A 15,645-nucleotide genomic window follows, 5' to 3' on the forward strand; every position below is an offset into this window, starting at 1 on the left:
TTACTAAAACAGTTATGTTATCTCGATAATTTGAAATTAATTTTTATTAGTACATTTCATATTAATTAGGGTTTCTTCTTTCATTTATATCATATATTTACGTGTTGTTTTTAATGCACTAATCAGCATTAATATAGCCGTACACATGATTGAAAATAGTCTGACAAAGTTCGGATATTTTTTTCAATTTGACGCCTGTGCGTAGTATGTTGGTAGCACTTCGTGGACTTGCCTGTTATGCTGTGTAGCCGACTTTAAAGCTGTGCGGATCAGCATAAGGAAAAGGCGAGGGGTCTCGCTCGTTTTGTACACGACTGTACAGCTGTATGTAATTGTAATCTCAATTGTTTTTCTCTCATTAGGCTTTTCGTACTGATAAAGAATTGTCATTCTCTCTACTTGATTGCAATCATGTTAATCTCTGACGCTTTAGGTTCTGGATTTTAGGAAAAAGGTGCTTGCATTTTCTAGTAGGTCTACAAGGAACGCATTTTCTACATGCATTGCGCGGTCCTACCTTGTTGTTGTGTTGTAACTGGTACATCCCTCTATTGTACTTTTAGTACGCGGTATGTGGATCAAAACAAAATGTTTTAGACACTCTGTGACCAAAATGGTACTGAAACAGAGGTTGACAGACTAAAGGCCGAAATACTAAATGTCTTTTTTCACAGCTGTTTCACAGAGGAAGACTGCACTGTAGTTCCTTCTCTAGATTGTCGCACAGATGACAAAATGGTAGATATCGAAACAGACGACAGAGGGATAGAGAAACAATTAAAATCGCTCAAAAGAGGATGGGGTACGTGTTCGATTATACACAGAGACCGTGAAGGAATTTGCCCCCCTTCTTGCAGCGGGGTACCGTAGTGTAACACCTACAACGCCTCTCGGTGTTAATAAATCAAAATAGCTCCCAAATTAGCTCCCATGCCCTCGAAATATAAATTCAGAAAATGTCCCAAGCCCCTCCACAAGTAGTAATTTACGAAATAGAAATAAGAGACAAATAGATGGAAATCTATAGTAGAAAAATAATAGCAAAAGAAAAGAATTTTAATCATAAATTTTGGAAGCATGGGATGGGGGAAAACGATAGAAATGGTTAAATTATTAGTTATTCTTATATATGAGAAAATCGGTATTATAGTCACAGAACGTAGGTCTTGAACACCAAAGATAGCGTTTACTAAAGTATAAATAGACATACAATGCAATTACGATACTCCAGTCTCTATCGTCTAGTCTGTTCGAAGTCAATTAGCGCGTACAGCTTTAGGAAGCGACAATAGGAGCTTTATTAAACCAGGGCGTGAGAATAAATCGCGACGAGATTGTTTTCTGGGAAGCATTAATTTCAGATCAGAATTAGAACTTTTGTCATATTAGAGGAATGGGGAGGTCATCAATAATCTCTCTGACTTTAACGTCACTTCGTGTGAAGATATAAATATTTTACGGAATTAACGATTTTTGAACGGATTCAGACTTTGTATTGTGATAGTGGAAAAGCTTTACTTGACGCGACTAGTAATCATAGTTCCTGACAGTTTATGGATATTAAACAGGAACAATCTTTTTTTCGAAAGTGACAGAACATTGTTTAGTATCTCTGATATTGAGATACACAGATTGGATACTTATTCAAAGAACCCCTTTGAATGCGATCGTGTGAATGAACTGATTTATTAATAATTATTGTTAAATAAAATAACGTGTTAATTTGAAACTAACTATTCGTCTTGAACTTTACTTCGATTTAGGCTCATAATTAATTAGGTTACGTGATTTTCATTCAAGAATAAACTGCAGACTAGTAACTGAAACAAGTGAACGAGAATAAGCTGAAAACACTAGTATTAATTTACTTATGGCTTTTTCCTTCAGAACTGGTAGACAATACGTGTAATGACTCACTGGGGTTAATTTAAAAACTAGCCGGGATAAAACAAAACCCCTCAATACCAGTCAATGTATAGACAAATTAACATTCCTACTTTCATGCAAGATACGGAAGACGGGATGGAAAAAAAGGTCGCTACAGTAGGTCTCTAGAAGAGCGTAGCATTCCAAAAGATTGGAAAAGGGCACAGGTCATCCCCGTTTTCAAGAAGGGACGTCGATCAGATGTGCAGAACTATAGACCTATATCACTAACATCGATCTGTTGTAGAAGTTTGGAATACGTATTATGTTCGAGTATAATGAATTTTCTGGAGACTAGAAATCTACTCTGTAGGAATCAGCATGGGTTTAGAAAAAGACGATCGTGTGAAACCCAGCTCGCGCTATTCGTGTACGAGACTCAGAAGGCCATAGACATGGGTTCACAGGTAGATCCGTGTTTCTTGACTTCCGCAAGGCGTTCGATACAGTTCCCCACAGTCGTTTAATGAACAAAGAGCATATGGAATATCACACCAATTGTTTGATTGGATTGAAGAGTTCCTAGATAACAGAACGCAGCATGTCATTCTCAATGGAGAGAAGTGTTCCGAAGTAAGAGTGATTTCAGGTGTGCCGCAGGGGAGTGTCGTAGGACCATTGCTATTCAAAATATACATAAATGACCTTGTGGATGACATCGGAAGTTCACTGGGGCATTTTGCGGATGATGCTGTGGTGTATCGAGAGGTTGTAACAATGGAAAATTGTACTGACATGCAGGAGGATCTGCAGCGAATTGACGCATGGTGCAGGGAATGGCAATTGAATCTCAATGTAGACAAGTGTAATGTGCTGCGAATACATAGAAAGATAGATGCATTCCGAAAACAAATGAAGTAGGCTTGTTCGCCCACTGCTTAAATACTGCTCAGCAATGTGGGATCCGTACCAGATAGGGTTGATAAAAAGAGATAGAGAAGATCCAACGGAGAGCAGCGCGCTTCGTTACAGGTTCATTTAGTAATCGCGAAAGCGTTAGGGAGATGATAGACACTCCAATGGAAGACTCTGCAAGTGAGACGCTCAGTAGCTCGGTACGGGCTTCTGTTGAAGTTTCGAGAACATTTCTTCACCGAAGAGTCAAACAGTATATTGCTCCCTCCTACGTATATCTCGCGAAGAGACCATAAGGATAAAATCAGAGAGATTGTAGCCCACACAGAGGTATAACGACAATCTTTCCACGAGACTGGAATAGAAGGGAGAACCGATAGATGTACTCAGGGTACCCTCCGCCACACACCGTCAGGTGGCTTGCGGAGTACGGATGTATATGTAGATTTAGTTGTCCACTTTTGGTGTTGTTGTCTTCTTCCTTTTAATTTATTTATATTTTCTTTTTCTTTCAGTTAGTATTTTTTCAGTGTTACGTCAGCGGCTCCGTGATGTGATCAGAGTTCATGGAACATAAAGAAATTATTAACATACATGTATATTCATTGTCTGTAACAGTACTAGTACTCACAGTTCTGCCCACTACGTATGATGCCTGTCACTTGTCGGCACTTTATAATATAATAAAAAATATATAACAAATGTTAAGATGTATGGAAATTGTTGTGGGTTGGCAGGAGAGCCAACACCCTATTATTAGAGGAAGCCGAAAGGCACGCGTTTTAGCTCACGCAGGCTGGCGTGAGGTCTGGAACAGGACAAGGAAATTGGAATCTAGAAAAACGGACGTAGCTGGTGGAATACTTAACTTTAATCCATTAATGGTGAACGTCGGTCTGACGGTACATGAATCACAAGATCAACAGCAACTGGTAATGGCGCCTTGCTAGGTCGTAGCAAATGACGTAGCTGAAGGCTATGTTAAACTATCGTCTCGGCAAATGAGAGCGTATTTTGTCAGTGAACCATCGCTAGCAAAGTCGGTTGTACAACTGGGCGAGTGCTAGGAAGTCTCTCTAGACATGCCGTGTGGCGGCGCTCGGTCTGCAATCACTGATAGTGGCGACACGCGGGTCCGACGTATACTAGCGGACCGCGGCCGATTTAGAGGCTACCACCTAGCAAGTGTGGTGTCTGTCGGTGACACCACATTCCTCCCCCGCAAATCGGCGTACGGTTGTGTTATAAGGCTTCCGCCCGCCGTGGGGAGGGCCCCATGTTGACGTATGCGACGAGGTGGGGAGCCTAACAACAGGCGAGGCGGTGCCACCCGCACCCTGCCATTCGGACCGCGAGGAGCTAGGAAACGCCTGAAAACCTGCTCCAGGGTGCACGCCAACATGCGGTGTATGCGCCCGTAGAGAGACAGGAGGGACCGAAGGGTGGACCTCCATCGGGCCGGGGCACCCGACGGGCGAAGACGACATACGGTCCGGAGCGTGCAAGAGTTCCATGTCGGAGGACAACTGGTCACGGGATGCGATAGGCTGCGCGTGACCCAGGGAGGCGCCCGGCGGTTGCAGCGACGCGTCCACTGCGCGCGTCGCCGGCGGGAGGACAGGCGGCGGCGGCGGTGGCGGCGGCACGTCGCCATGGGGCAAAATGGAAGGCAGCGTCGGTAACACCTGGGGCTGAGACGAGCCAGTAGATGGGTTCCCAGGGCACTGACCGGACGGCACCGTCGCTGAAAGCAGACGGCGAGCGGCAGATCCCATGCGACGACAGAGGCGCAGCTGATTGAGATGCCGACGCACCTCACCAGAGGCCCCCAATACCAAATACATCGCGCGGCCGAGGCAGCGAAGAATGCGCCCTGTGAGCCAACGCCGTGAACCTCGATAGGTGCGATAGAAGACAACGTCGCCAGGAGCAAAAGCAGGAGTCTGCCACTGCACAGGAACCTGATGCGGCGGATGTAGCAAAGACATCAAGGTTCGATGATGACGACCGTGGAGCAACTCAGCCGTCGAGCGACCATCTCGGGGCTGAGAGCGATACGAGAACAAAAAGAGCAATAACGCGTCCTCCCGAGAATGCGACTCTTTTAACTTCAACATCTGTGACTTGAAAGCCCTGACCAATCGTTCAGCGGCACCGTTTGATTGTGGCGAAAACGGCACGGATGTAAGATGTTGAATAACATTGGCCTTGCAGAATGACTGAAATTCTGCGGACATGAATTGTGGGCGATTGTCGGAAACAATAGTCTGTGGAAGACCTTCAATGCAAAAGATAGCAGATAACACTTGGATGGTGGCAAATGACGTCGTGGAACACATCCGGACAACAAAAGGAAAATTACTTAAGGAATCTACCACAACCAACCATCGAGCATTCCAGAATGGACCAGCAAAATCGATGTGTAAGCGTTGCCAAGGAGAAGTGGCTTTTGGCCATGCAAAGAATTTCCGCGGTGGGGCGGATTGTTGTTCGGCACACACCATGCAAGAAGAGCACATATTCGTAATCGCGGCATCGATTCCGAACCAAGTACAGTGCTGACGAGCAAGTTGTTTCGTTCTCACTACACCCCAGTGTCCTTGGTAGAGAAGCTGTAAGACACAGGACTGTAACGAACGTGGGACCACGACCCTGGACTGATCGTTATCAGAGCGCAACAGCAAAACACCACGGCGAACAAAAAGTCTCTCCTGGTGAGCAAAAAATCGGCGAACCAACGGATCCCTGATCCGTGACTTTGACAAAGGCCATTGCGTAGCAACAAAACGCAGAACGGTAGCAAGGACAGGGTCGGCAGCTGTGGAAGTAGCTACACGACGAAAATCAATCGCAAACGATTCGACCACGTCATCGGTTTCCGCATCAATGAACATGCAAGCAGGTTCGGAAGAATCGAATACCGTATCCTCAGCAACAGGCAAACGGGACAACGCATCGGCGTTTCCGTGCTTAGCAGTGGACCGATACAAGATATCGTAGCGGTTCTGCGAGAGGAAAATAGACCAGCGAATGAATTTCTGCGCTGTGCGTGAAGGTAAAGGCGTGTTCGGATGAAAAAGCAATGTCAAAGGTTTGTGGTCTGTGATGATTGTAAAGTGACGACCATACAAGAAATCATGAAACTTAGTAACACCAAATACGAGAGCCAATGCTTCTCTCTCCATCTGTGAATAATTTCTTTGCGCAGACGAGAGCAATTTGGACGCAAAGGCAATAGGGCGATCGTGCGATCCATCTTTGTGCGCAAGCACAGCACCGATCCCGAAATCCGATTCATCTACCATCAACAAAAGGGGATTCTGGGGATCGAATGGCGTAAGGCAAGTATTGGAAAGCAACGCCGATTTCAACTGGCGAAAGGCGCGTTCGCATTCCGTCGTCCAGACGAACGGAACACCTTTACGGCGTAAGCGATGAAGCGGAGCTGTAATGGAAGAGGCGTGTGGGATATATTTATGATAATAGTTGATTTTTCCCAGCACACTCTGTAGCTGCTTCGAATTCTGCGGCGAAGGCAAGTCTTGTATGGCACGGAGATGCTCGGGACTGGGATGTATACCTTGGGCATTGAGTACATGTCCCAGGTAGGGTAAGTCACGAGCAAAAAACACACATTTGTCCTTCCGCAAGCGAAGACCATTTTATCGCAAGACCTGAAATAATGTTCTGAGATTGGCTAAATGTTCTTCTTCCGTCTTTCCGGGGATCACAATATCGTTCAGATAGTTTGCTGCAGTAGGGACCGACGCACAAACAGTTTGTAGATAGTGCTGAAACAATGCAGGGGCGGATGCACACCCAAATGGCAGTCGTTTGAATCGATACAAACCAAGATGTGTATTAACCACCAAGACGCGCTGGGATTCTTCGTCCACCGGTATTTGCAAGTATGCATCTGCTAGGTCCAACTTCGAAAAATATTTACCCGGGCACAGTTTGTCAAAAGAATCTTCCGAGCAGGGTAAAGGAAAAGTTGCAATCACTAGTTGTGGATTCACTGTTGCCTTGAAGTTTACACAAAGTCTCAATTTTCCCGAAGGTTTTGGCAAAATTACTAAGGGTGATGCCCAGAGAGAAGCCTGCACACGTTCAATTACACCTTGTGATTCCACATCGTGTAATGTTTTTGCGACCTCATCACGCAATGCGTGGGGAACATTGCGCGCTCTGAAGAATTTCGGTTGCGCGTTTACTTTCAGTTCCAAACGTGCTTTATAGTTCGTAGCGCAACCAAGGCCCGGTGCAAAAATGTCTGCAAATTCTTCACATAGACGAGAAACACAGAAGGCACAGTCTGGTTCACTGATAGGACGTGATTTACTATAGACAAGTTAAACAACTGAAATAAATCGAAACCAAACAAGTTCACTGCAGAAGAAGAACGAAGGATGTAAAATGACACAAGTTTTGTTTGTCCTTTGTATGTTGCAAGAAGGCTGCACTGTCCTAACACAGGGATATCTTGACCGGAATAGCTAGTTAACTTAACATTTGCAGCACGCAACGGAGGTGTGCCCAGCTGTTTGTACATGTCTTGATTGATCAGTGAAACTGCAGCTCCGGTATCGAGCTGGAATGGTATCACTTTGCCGTTAATGTCCAAATCTACAAAAAGTTTATTGTCCTGCTGACGACAAGAGCGACTGTCTCGTGCAACGTGAACTGACACTTGTACATAATCACTTGCGACTTGACGGGATTTCTGGCGATGTCGACGCACACTATTTGTGGGATGAACACAGTCACTGTTAGAGAGAGTAGCCCTGGGCGGAGTGGAATGAACTACATGAATTTCCATGGGCGAAGTTTCACGAGCCTAAGTACCCTTGGTTCGAATTCGGCACGAAGCAAAGGGCCTGGAATGGTTGTGAGTGTCCGATCTGAGCTTTTTCTGGCAAATACTCTGAACATGGCCTTTTTTATTACAGAAAAAACAAATAGCTTGGCGTGATGGGCAATTCTCACGCGAATGTCTAGTAGCACACCGCGGGCATGATTTTAGCACTGCATTTACTTACCGGCGCGGTACACGTGGCCGAGAGCCAGGCGGCTTTGGCGCTGCCGGGCGTGAGGACTGTTTACTGTTCCGTGCAGCTCGCCCGGTGGGCCGGTTAACCTGACACACGGGTGGCAAAGTTTCAAATGATTCCTGAGCAAAGTCAAGTATGTCCTGCCAATCCAATATGTCCATCACTTGTTGAAGGGAGGGATTGACTAGTTTCAAAATCTGTTCCCTTATACGAACATCAGAAACGTTCTGTGCAATTGCATCACGTACCATAGTATCTGAATAAGGGAGTCCACATTGACACTCAAAAGCACAATCCCTAGTAAGGCCTTGCAAGGTTGCAACCCACTCCCGATTAGCCTGACCTGCCGTACGTTTTGTACGAAAGAAGGTATACCTTTTCGCAACTACATTGACTGATTCTTTGAAATATGCATCTAATGTAGACAAAATTTCGTCGTAGGACAGAATTGCTACGTCGCGTCGGGGAAATAATTTGACTATCACACGATATGTGGTCACCCCTATGGAGGTAGGCGGCGAGATAGAATCCAAATTGGCGGGACCACTCCGTCCAGCTTTCCAGTGCAGCATCAAAAGGTCGAAAAGTTGGTGCAACAGCGTGTTGTGGCTGCGTTAGCGGTGGAGCGGCGGCTGCCGCATCGTTTTGCATTGCACGTTGACCCTGGACGAGCTGTCCAAGGACATCCAGTAAGGCCTGCGTCTGCTGATTCTGTAAGCGATAAAATTCGGACAGTACATCTGGAGATTGTGGCGAAGCCATTACACAAGTAAATCAGGGCAATATCGATAAGAACGCGGATTGGCCTCGTCGCCAATGTTGTGGGTTGGCAGGAGAGCCAACATCCTATTAATAGAAAAAGCCAAAAGGCACGCGTTTTAGCTCACGCAGGCAGGCGTGAGGTCTGGAATAGGACCAGGAAATTAGAATTTAGAAAAACGGACGTAGCTGGTGGAATACTTAACTTTAATACATTAATGGTGAACGTCGGTCTGACGGTACATGAATCACAAGATCAATAGCAACTGATACTGGCGCCTTGCTAGGTCGTAGCAAATGACGTAGCTGAAGGCTATGTTAAACTATCGTCTCGGAAAATGGGAGAGTATTTTGTCAGTGAACCATCGCTAGCAAAGTTGGTTGTACAACTGGGCGAGTGCTAGGAAGTCTCTCTAGACCTGCCGTGTGGCGGCGCTCGGTCTGCAATCACTGATAGTGGCGACACGCGGGTCCGACGTATACTAACGGACCGCGGCCAATTTAAAGGCTACCACCTAGCAAGTGTGGTGTCTGGCGGTTACACCACAGAAATAATGACATTAATCTTTAGGTGAGCCGGATAAGCACAGTAAGCTGAGCTAGGCCTGTAAATGGGCAAAGAACCTTTTTATGCCAATTCCAGATTATTGAAATAGTCTTCCTCATGTAGGTTTTTGCTTACCGATCAATAATACTACGTCTAATCGCCGTATCCGCCTACAAAATCTTGACCGTGTCCATCATGCCTTTTGTAATCGGATTTTCGTAGTACCTTCGAAATACAGCAGGTGGGCTTCTTGGATTTTTACATATTACCGTACTATTTGGAATAATAACTTGCCACGTGGGATTAGTCTAACGGTCTGAGGCGCTGCAGTCATGGACTGTGCGGATGGTCCCGGCGGTTCGAGTCCTCCCTCGGGCATGGGTGTGTGTGTTTGTCCTTAGGATAATTTAGGCTAAGTAGTGTGTAAGCTTAGGGACCGATGACTTTAGCAGTTAAGTCCCATAAGATTTCACACATACTTGAACTTTTTTTCATCTTTCAGCTGTATAATTGCCCACATCTCTGAGACAGAACTGTGCTGCAGTGGTTTGAGGAGCATTATAGTGAACCCAGGTCACGTCTCGGCGACCAAATTCACCTGATGTAAATCATATGGAATCCATCTTGGTCGCTATCGGGTGTCATCACCGCGTACGCAAATCGGCGGCTCGTTATTTACACGAATTACATGACCTGATGCGTAGACATCTAATGCCACATACCTCCACAAACATACAAGGAAACAATCAGATCGCTGACAGCCAGAATCAGTGATGTATCTCTCTCTAAAGACGAACAAGCTATTAAGCAGATGGTGATAATGTTTTGGCTCATCAGTACAGCTGGTATACAAATTGGCTAAAACTGGAACACCTCTCGTAGAATATTAGTCTTAACCTACAATTATTGCAGTTCTGAGCATCATATGTAGCATTGTACTTGTTACCAATTCATTAACACAATCCAAAATTATAGCTCTGTATTGTGCTTATTTGAACAACAGAGTGTTATCTTGTAAGACATAAACTAGGTTCGGTAGCAGTAATGTACAATAGTAAGAGATAATAATCATTTTTCGCTCTTGTTCAGCCATCAGTAATGTGACTGAGTAACTCTTCACTGGAGACTAATAACGTTTTTCAGATTTTTGTTGTATGAAACGTTTATACGACACTATAGTGACTCAACAATACACTGGTTTAACTTTTCACTGCTTTTAAGGAATTCTAAGTAATTTTTATCTGTACAAACCATATAAAAGTTAAAACAAAAAGGGTCTGAAAGATACTGACACTAACTTCATGGGCTTAGGCCTAACACTAAAGTCTGATGTTAATTCAGTCACAGTTTGCCACCTGTCCTGTTTTACCAGTCTGCCCAGCCTATGATGTGCGACATCCGTAATGAGGGATGGCCGTCCAATCACATGACGATTGGACGTGGTTTCACCTTGGGTTCACCATGTGTCGAGGACTCACCACAGCGCTCCTCGAACACCCGAAAAGTCGTGCTTTTTCTGAAATGCTCGTGCCGAGCCTCCGGGCTATCACAATCTGCCCTCAGCCAAACTCAGATAGATAGCGCGCCTTTCCCATTTTATACACGGACAGCACGCTCACTGATATTACGTGCCCTGTGCGTGTATCTGACTAGATTTTTATCGTCTTCATGGGCTTATATCGATAGAAGGTCCGATGTGGTTGATCAGAGAATAAACACATCAGTCACTTCTACATAGAAATTCGTCGACAAAGTAAAAGGAATTGGTCACGAAAAAAAAACATTAGGTCCCTCTTAAACAGAAGTTCATAAGCAGTTAATCTTTTTATGGCTGATAACAAGTTACTGAAAACGTGTGTTCCTGAATAATGGACACCTTTCTGTAGCAAAATAATGACTTTAAATCTTTGTGAATATTATTATTATTTGTATCATTATTATTTCCATGATCTAATCGCTTGGTCTGTGAAACATTGTGTTATTTATGACAAATTTCAGTAAGGAATAAATGTATTGGGAGGCAGTAGTTAATATCCTTACGTGTTTGAATAGACTCAGCAGAAAGTTCTTCAGTTCACACGAGAAACGATTCATATTACACATTTTTGGAGTAGAAAATCTTTAGCTTGGCACTTTGAATTAACCAAAGGAAAGAAAGGTCCGCTGTGACAATACTGAATGAAAGTAAGCAAAGTATGATAGTTTCTCTATTTTTATATCACATACGTCTGATGACTTTATTATAATTAACACCAAGAATGTTAGGAATACCCAGTGGAGGAAACTTCTAAATTTATTACCAAGTATTAATACCAAGAAGTTTAGGAGTTCACAGGGTGGAAGCCTCTAACAAGCTATGAGCTGCATATAATCTGTTTCATCAAAGTTTAATTAGAAAGAATTGTCTATGAATCATTTATTAATGACAGTGAAAATTACAAAAGCCATTTTTTTCAAAACTGTTTGTTGGAAACTGACGAGAGGTCGCTGATATATCCAATAAACGTAGGGCCTTGTGGGACACCATATGTAATTAATTCCCAGTTGTATGATGCCTGTTAACTTAACACAATACTCTTTCTTTTTCTCATCATTTGCTTCTTATACAGACATAAGATTTGAACCACGCTTCAATCAGAAATTAATATTCTAAATGAATTAAAATTATGTTGTGATTTGCTTCATCAGATGTCTTTGTGAGATCGTGTAAAAAGCCTTCTCAGTTGCGTAGCCCTTAAGAAATCGATTTTATTTCTTTGCTTATACAAGTGCTTGCGGTCAGCATTCTTAAGTCATTTGGGAAATATTCCAAAATACTGATTACAAAAATTTCAGGACATATTACTAAAATCAGTAGAATAGAGTGTAATCAAATTTGTTGAGGTTTTATTGTGTTTGAGTGTGTATGTAGGTACACAAAAACTTCGAATACAGATTGACAGGGCGTAGTTAATTTTTCATCTGTTTTTGTATGTCGCTAATACTGACTACCAACAGTCATACATAAAAATTAGTAGCAACGATAGTTTGCTTCATAACTTGAAACAAGAAATTTACTGTTGCAGGTATAGCAAGTGGACCGTCCGCCTTGGAGGCATCTACCGGAATCAGGACGAGTCCACCGCCTGGATCGTGGTCTCAAGCTGGGCCCAGGTGCACCCAGAATTCAACACATCATCCTATTACAGTTACGACGTGGCTGTCATATTCCTGCCCGAGGAAGCTCCTCTGAACAGTGAGTGGCGCAAAAATAACGTAGCGTTCTTGTTCGTAGAGAGAGAGAGAACATAGTGATGGAATGACAAATGTCATGTGATGAAAGTCTTGAAAAGCTGCGTTTCCAGCCTGATAGTTTTTCTTAATACACTATATAGCTGCTTTCCTTTCAGTTATTGGTTTATTCAGTACTTTTTTATGCTGTTTGTATATGTATACACACAGGTTGGCCCACTTAGGTGTTTCAGCACAAGTATCTCTGGAGTAACAATAGAAAATCAAAAACGACTTTCATAGGTGTGAGTGGTAGGCAGAGGCTCGGAAAAGTAAAAACTTTGAGACTTTTTAAGACGTAAGTAAATATTAATTTCAACACAAATTTATGTTTTTCTTTGAAATGGACATTCCCATATTACTTCATATTCAATCAATAACATGAAAAATCCCAAAAATAACGGCGTTTTTTGCGTCGAAATTCATCGATTACATACAAAATATCAACAATTTATGGAAAGTTGTGAAAAACTTGAAGGTAAAATTAGTAAATATTTCTGTTAGATGAATGTGATGATAATACAGTTGTTACATTTTAAGATTTCATTAATGAAAATCAGGATATATTTAGAGAATAGTTTACTAGAGGTAAACATTAGGAATGGATTGTTTTTATTTGACTCAAACATATTCATAAATACCAAAACACACTGTTAATATATCTTAATTTTTTTAAATATATTCAGAGACAGTGACACAAATTTTGCTCACATTTTGTTATGAGCCCATTCTAGGTGATTTTGAATTTGACGATTTAAACAATGTGTAGCTTGTATTGGAATAACAACGAATTTGTTTTATTACAGTAGATACGAAAAGAAAAATTAATAACAGTAAATACAGAGAAGAGATTAATAATTTTTTTAAACATTGATCAAGAATGATGAATGTAAACATTGGACATAAATGTTTAATATAAATAATAAATATAACTGTTGAACATAAATGATGAATTTAAACTTTAAATGTAAAAACACAATTAATTATTGTTTTTCATCTTTAATAAATGTTTACAAAATATGATGCTGAAATTGTTAAAAAAGCTAGACGTAATTTAAAGATAAAGAATTATTTAAAAGAAGAACTTAAAAATCGAAGAGGCAATGAAAATGCAACAGGAAATATTCAAAAAAGAAGATCAGCTAATGGAATACTTAATTTAGATACATCCGATCATGTTGTTACACATTGGATTTGTTATTATAATTCAAAAAATACTAAATTCGTTTTTTATTCACTTCTTGTTATATGCTGAAAGAATTAGTAAATTGTTGAGAATATGACTTTTAATGCAAAAAGAATACCAAGGCTTAACAAATTTGTTTGCAGTCATTTGTTATAATTTTGTCTTTGAAATGTTATCATCGCCAGCTGAAGCAGACTTAGGACTGTGTCTAAAAGGTTATGAAATTAATGAAACTTTAGATATAATAAATGGACATTCTTGGAAATTAGTTAAATCTTAAATACAATGGAGAATTTAAGAAAATCAAAGATATCCAGTCGCTACAACCAAAAATTGAGTAAGAATTCTATAATCTTAGGTAAGTGATAAGCATATTAGTATCACAAATGAAAAATATTCAGTCATTAGAACCAAAAATAAGAAAAGGATTAACTTCAAAATCTGAAGATATTCAATCAGAAATTAAAAATATAACATTCAGTCATCAACAGATCTAAAAATTAAAGAAAAATTAAAAGCAATTAGAGTCATTAGAAACAAGAATCAAAGATATTCAATCAGTAGAAATAAAAATTAAGGACGAATTACTGTCAGCTGAAGCAGACAAATCCGATACCAGATTCAGAATTGAAAAAAAATAACATTACAGTCATTAGGAACAAAATTTAAAGACATCCAAACTCTTCAGTCCTCTTTAGACCCAAAAATAGAAAATGAGATTAATAATTTTCATAAGAATTTAAGCAGGATTTTTAATTCAATGCAGTCAGTATTTTTTTTATATAAATAGAGTTCACTACTGACAGCTTAACAAGTTTTGTATTGAATATAATATTCATTGCACTTATAGCTATATTAAAGAAGATACAGTATAATTTGATATCAAAATAAAGGTTAATAAGAATGACATTATGTCATCATTATTTGAGAATTTTAAATTTGAAGTCATTGATACCAATGGCACTAATCAATTTGGTTCACTAGATCGTTATAACAATATTTATGAATGTGAGTTTTAATTTGAATATGAAAAAAGAAGTTCTAAATTTGGCTTTATTTTTTAAGAATGGTCTGTGAGGGGTTTTTCCAGTCATCTGTCTAAAAACGGTTTCATCAGTTGCAAGATTAAATATATCATCATAGAATTTTTGTTGTAAATAAATTTCACAAGTATTTAAATAATTTCAATAACAAGGAATATCAAATCTTTCTATCATTCTTAAAATGTGTTTACTGAATTATGTACATGATTAATTCTTCATAAGTGGATGTTCCTTTCTTATAATATTTATTTGCTTGTGAATATTTTTAAAATGTTTTCAAATAACATAATGATTGTATTTAAAACTATAATCATATATTCTTAAAATAGCAAAAGTTGATTTTAAATTCAGATCATTTGCTTATGGACCACATGATGTACCTGTTTCTCTGTTTCCTTGGTTTAGTACATCTAAAGCAAAATCGCATGTTTCTTTCCAATTTTCCATACCTGTATCTTATTTTTCATCATATCCTTAATTTTATTTAGATCTTTTAAATGATTTGTTAGACCTTCATAGAGTGATTTTTTGCCCTTTTGTTTATCCTTTTCATTTATCCTTTAATTTATATTCACCACATTTTTCAGTTGAGTGTAAAAATTAATACCTAACCCATTTTTTTAAATTTTTTCATTTCTTATTTTTTTACTTTAATATTAATGAAAATATTCCAGGTTTACTCATAAATATTGAAGATTTTTCATTTCTTTTTAAGAGTGTCTCCAAGACACCTTTAAAATTTTCAAATATTTTACAGTCATCTTCATGGACACTTTCCTAATTGCTTGTCACTATCTTTATATTCTAATATTTTGGCAATACTTTCCCTTGCAATCACAGATTATTATTTTCATTGGTAATCATTAATGCTTCGTTATTGTTATGCATACGTTGGTTTTTTTAAATCTAAAAATGAATCCATTTATATATAAACAAAATTTATTAAATTTTAATTTTTTTTAAATCACTTAATTTTTTATTATAAATGGATAGGACAAATAAAGTGAT

The 15,645-nt window shown here is 40.1% G+C and overlaps 1 protein-coding gene across 1 annotated transcript in view; it reads left to right on the top strand.

Annotated features, from left to right (window-relative positions):
- The window catches only part of LOC126210274 (venom serine protease Bi-VSP-like), a 168,366-nt gene that overhangs the window by 42,571 nt on the left and 110,150 nt on the right, over positions 1 to 15,645 (top strand). Inside the window, exon 3 of the mRNA XM_049939468.1 lies at positions 12,204 to 12,373. Within this exon, the coding sequence (XP_049795425.1) occupies positions 12,204 to 12,373 (170 nt within the window). The remainder of the gene's footprint in view (positions 1 to 12,203; positions 12,374 to 15,645) is intronic.

The sequence above is a fragment of the Schistocerca nitens genome, chromosome 10 (genome assembly GCF_023898315.1).
Source record: "Schistocerca nitens isolate TAMUIC-IGC-003100 chromosome 10, iqSchNite1.1, whole genome shotgun sequence".
Lineage (NCBI taxonomy): Eukaryota > Metazoa > Arthropoda > Insecta > Orthoptera > Acrididae > Schistocerca > Schistocerca nitens.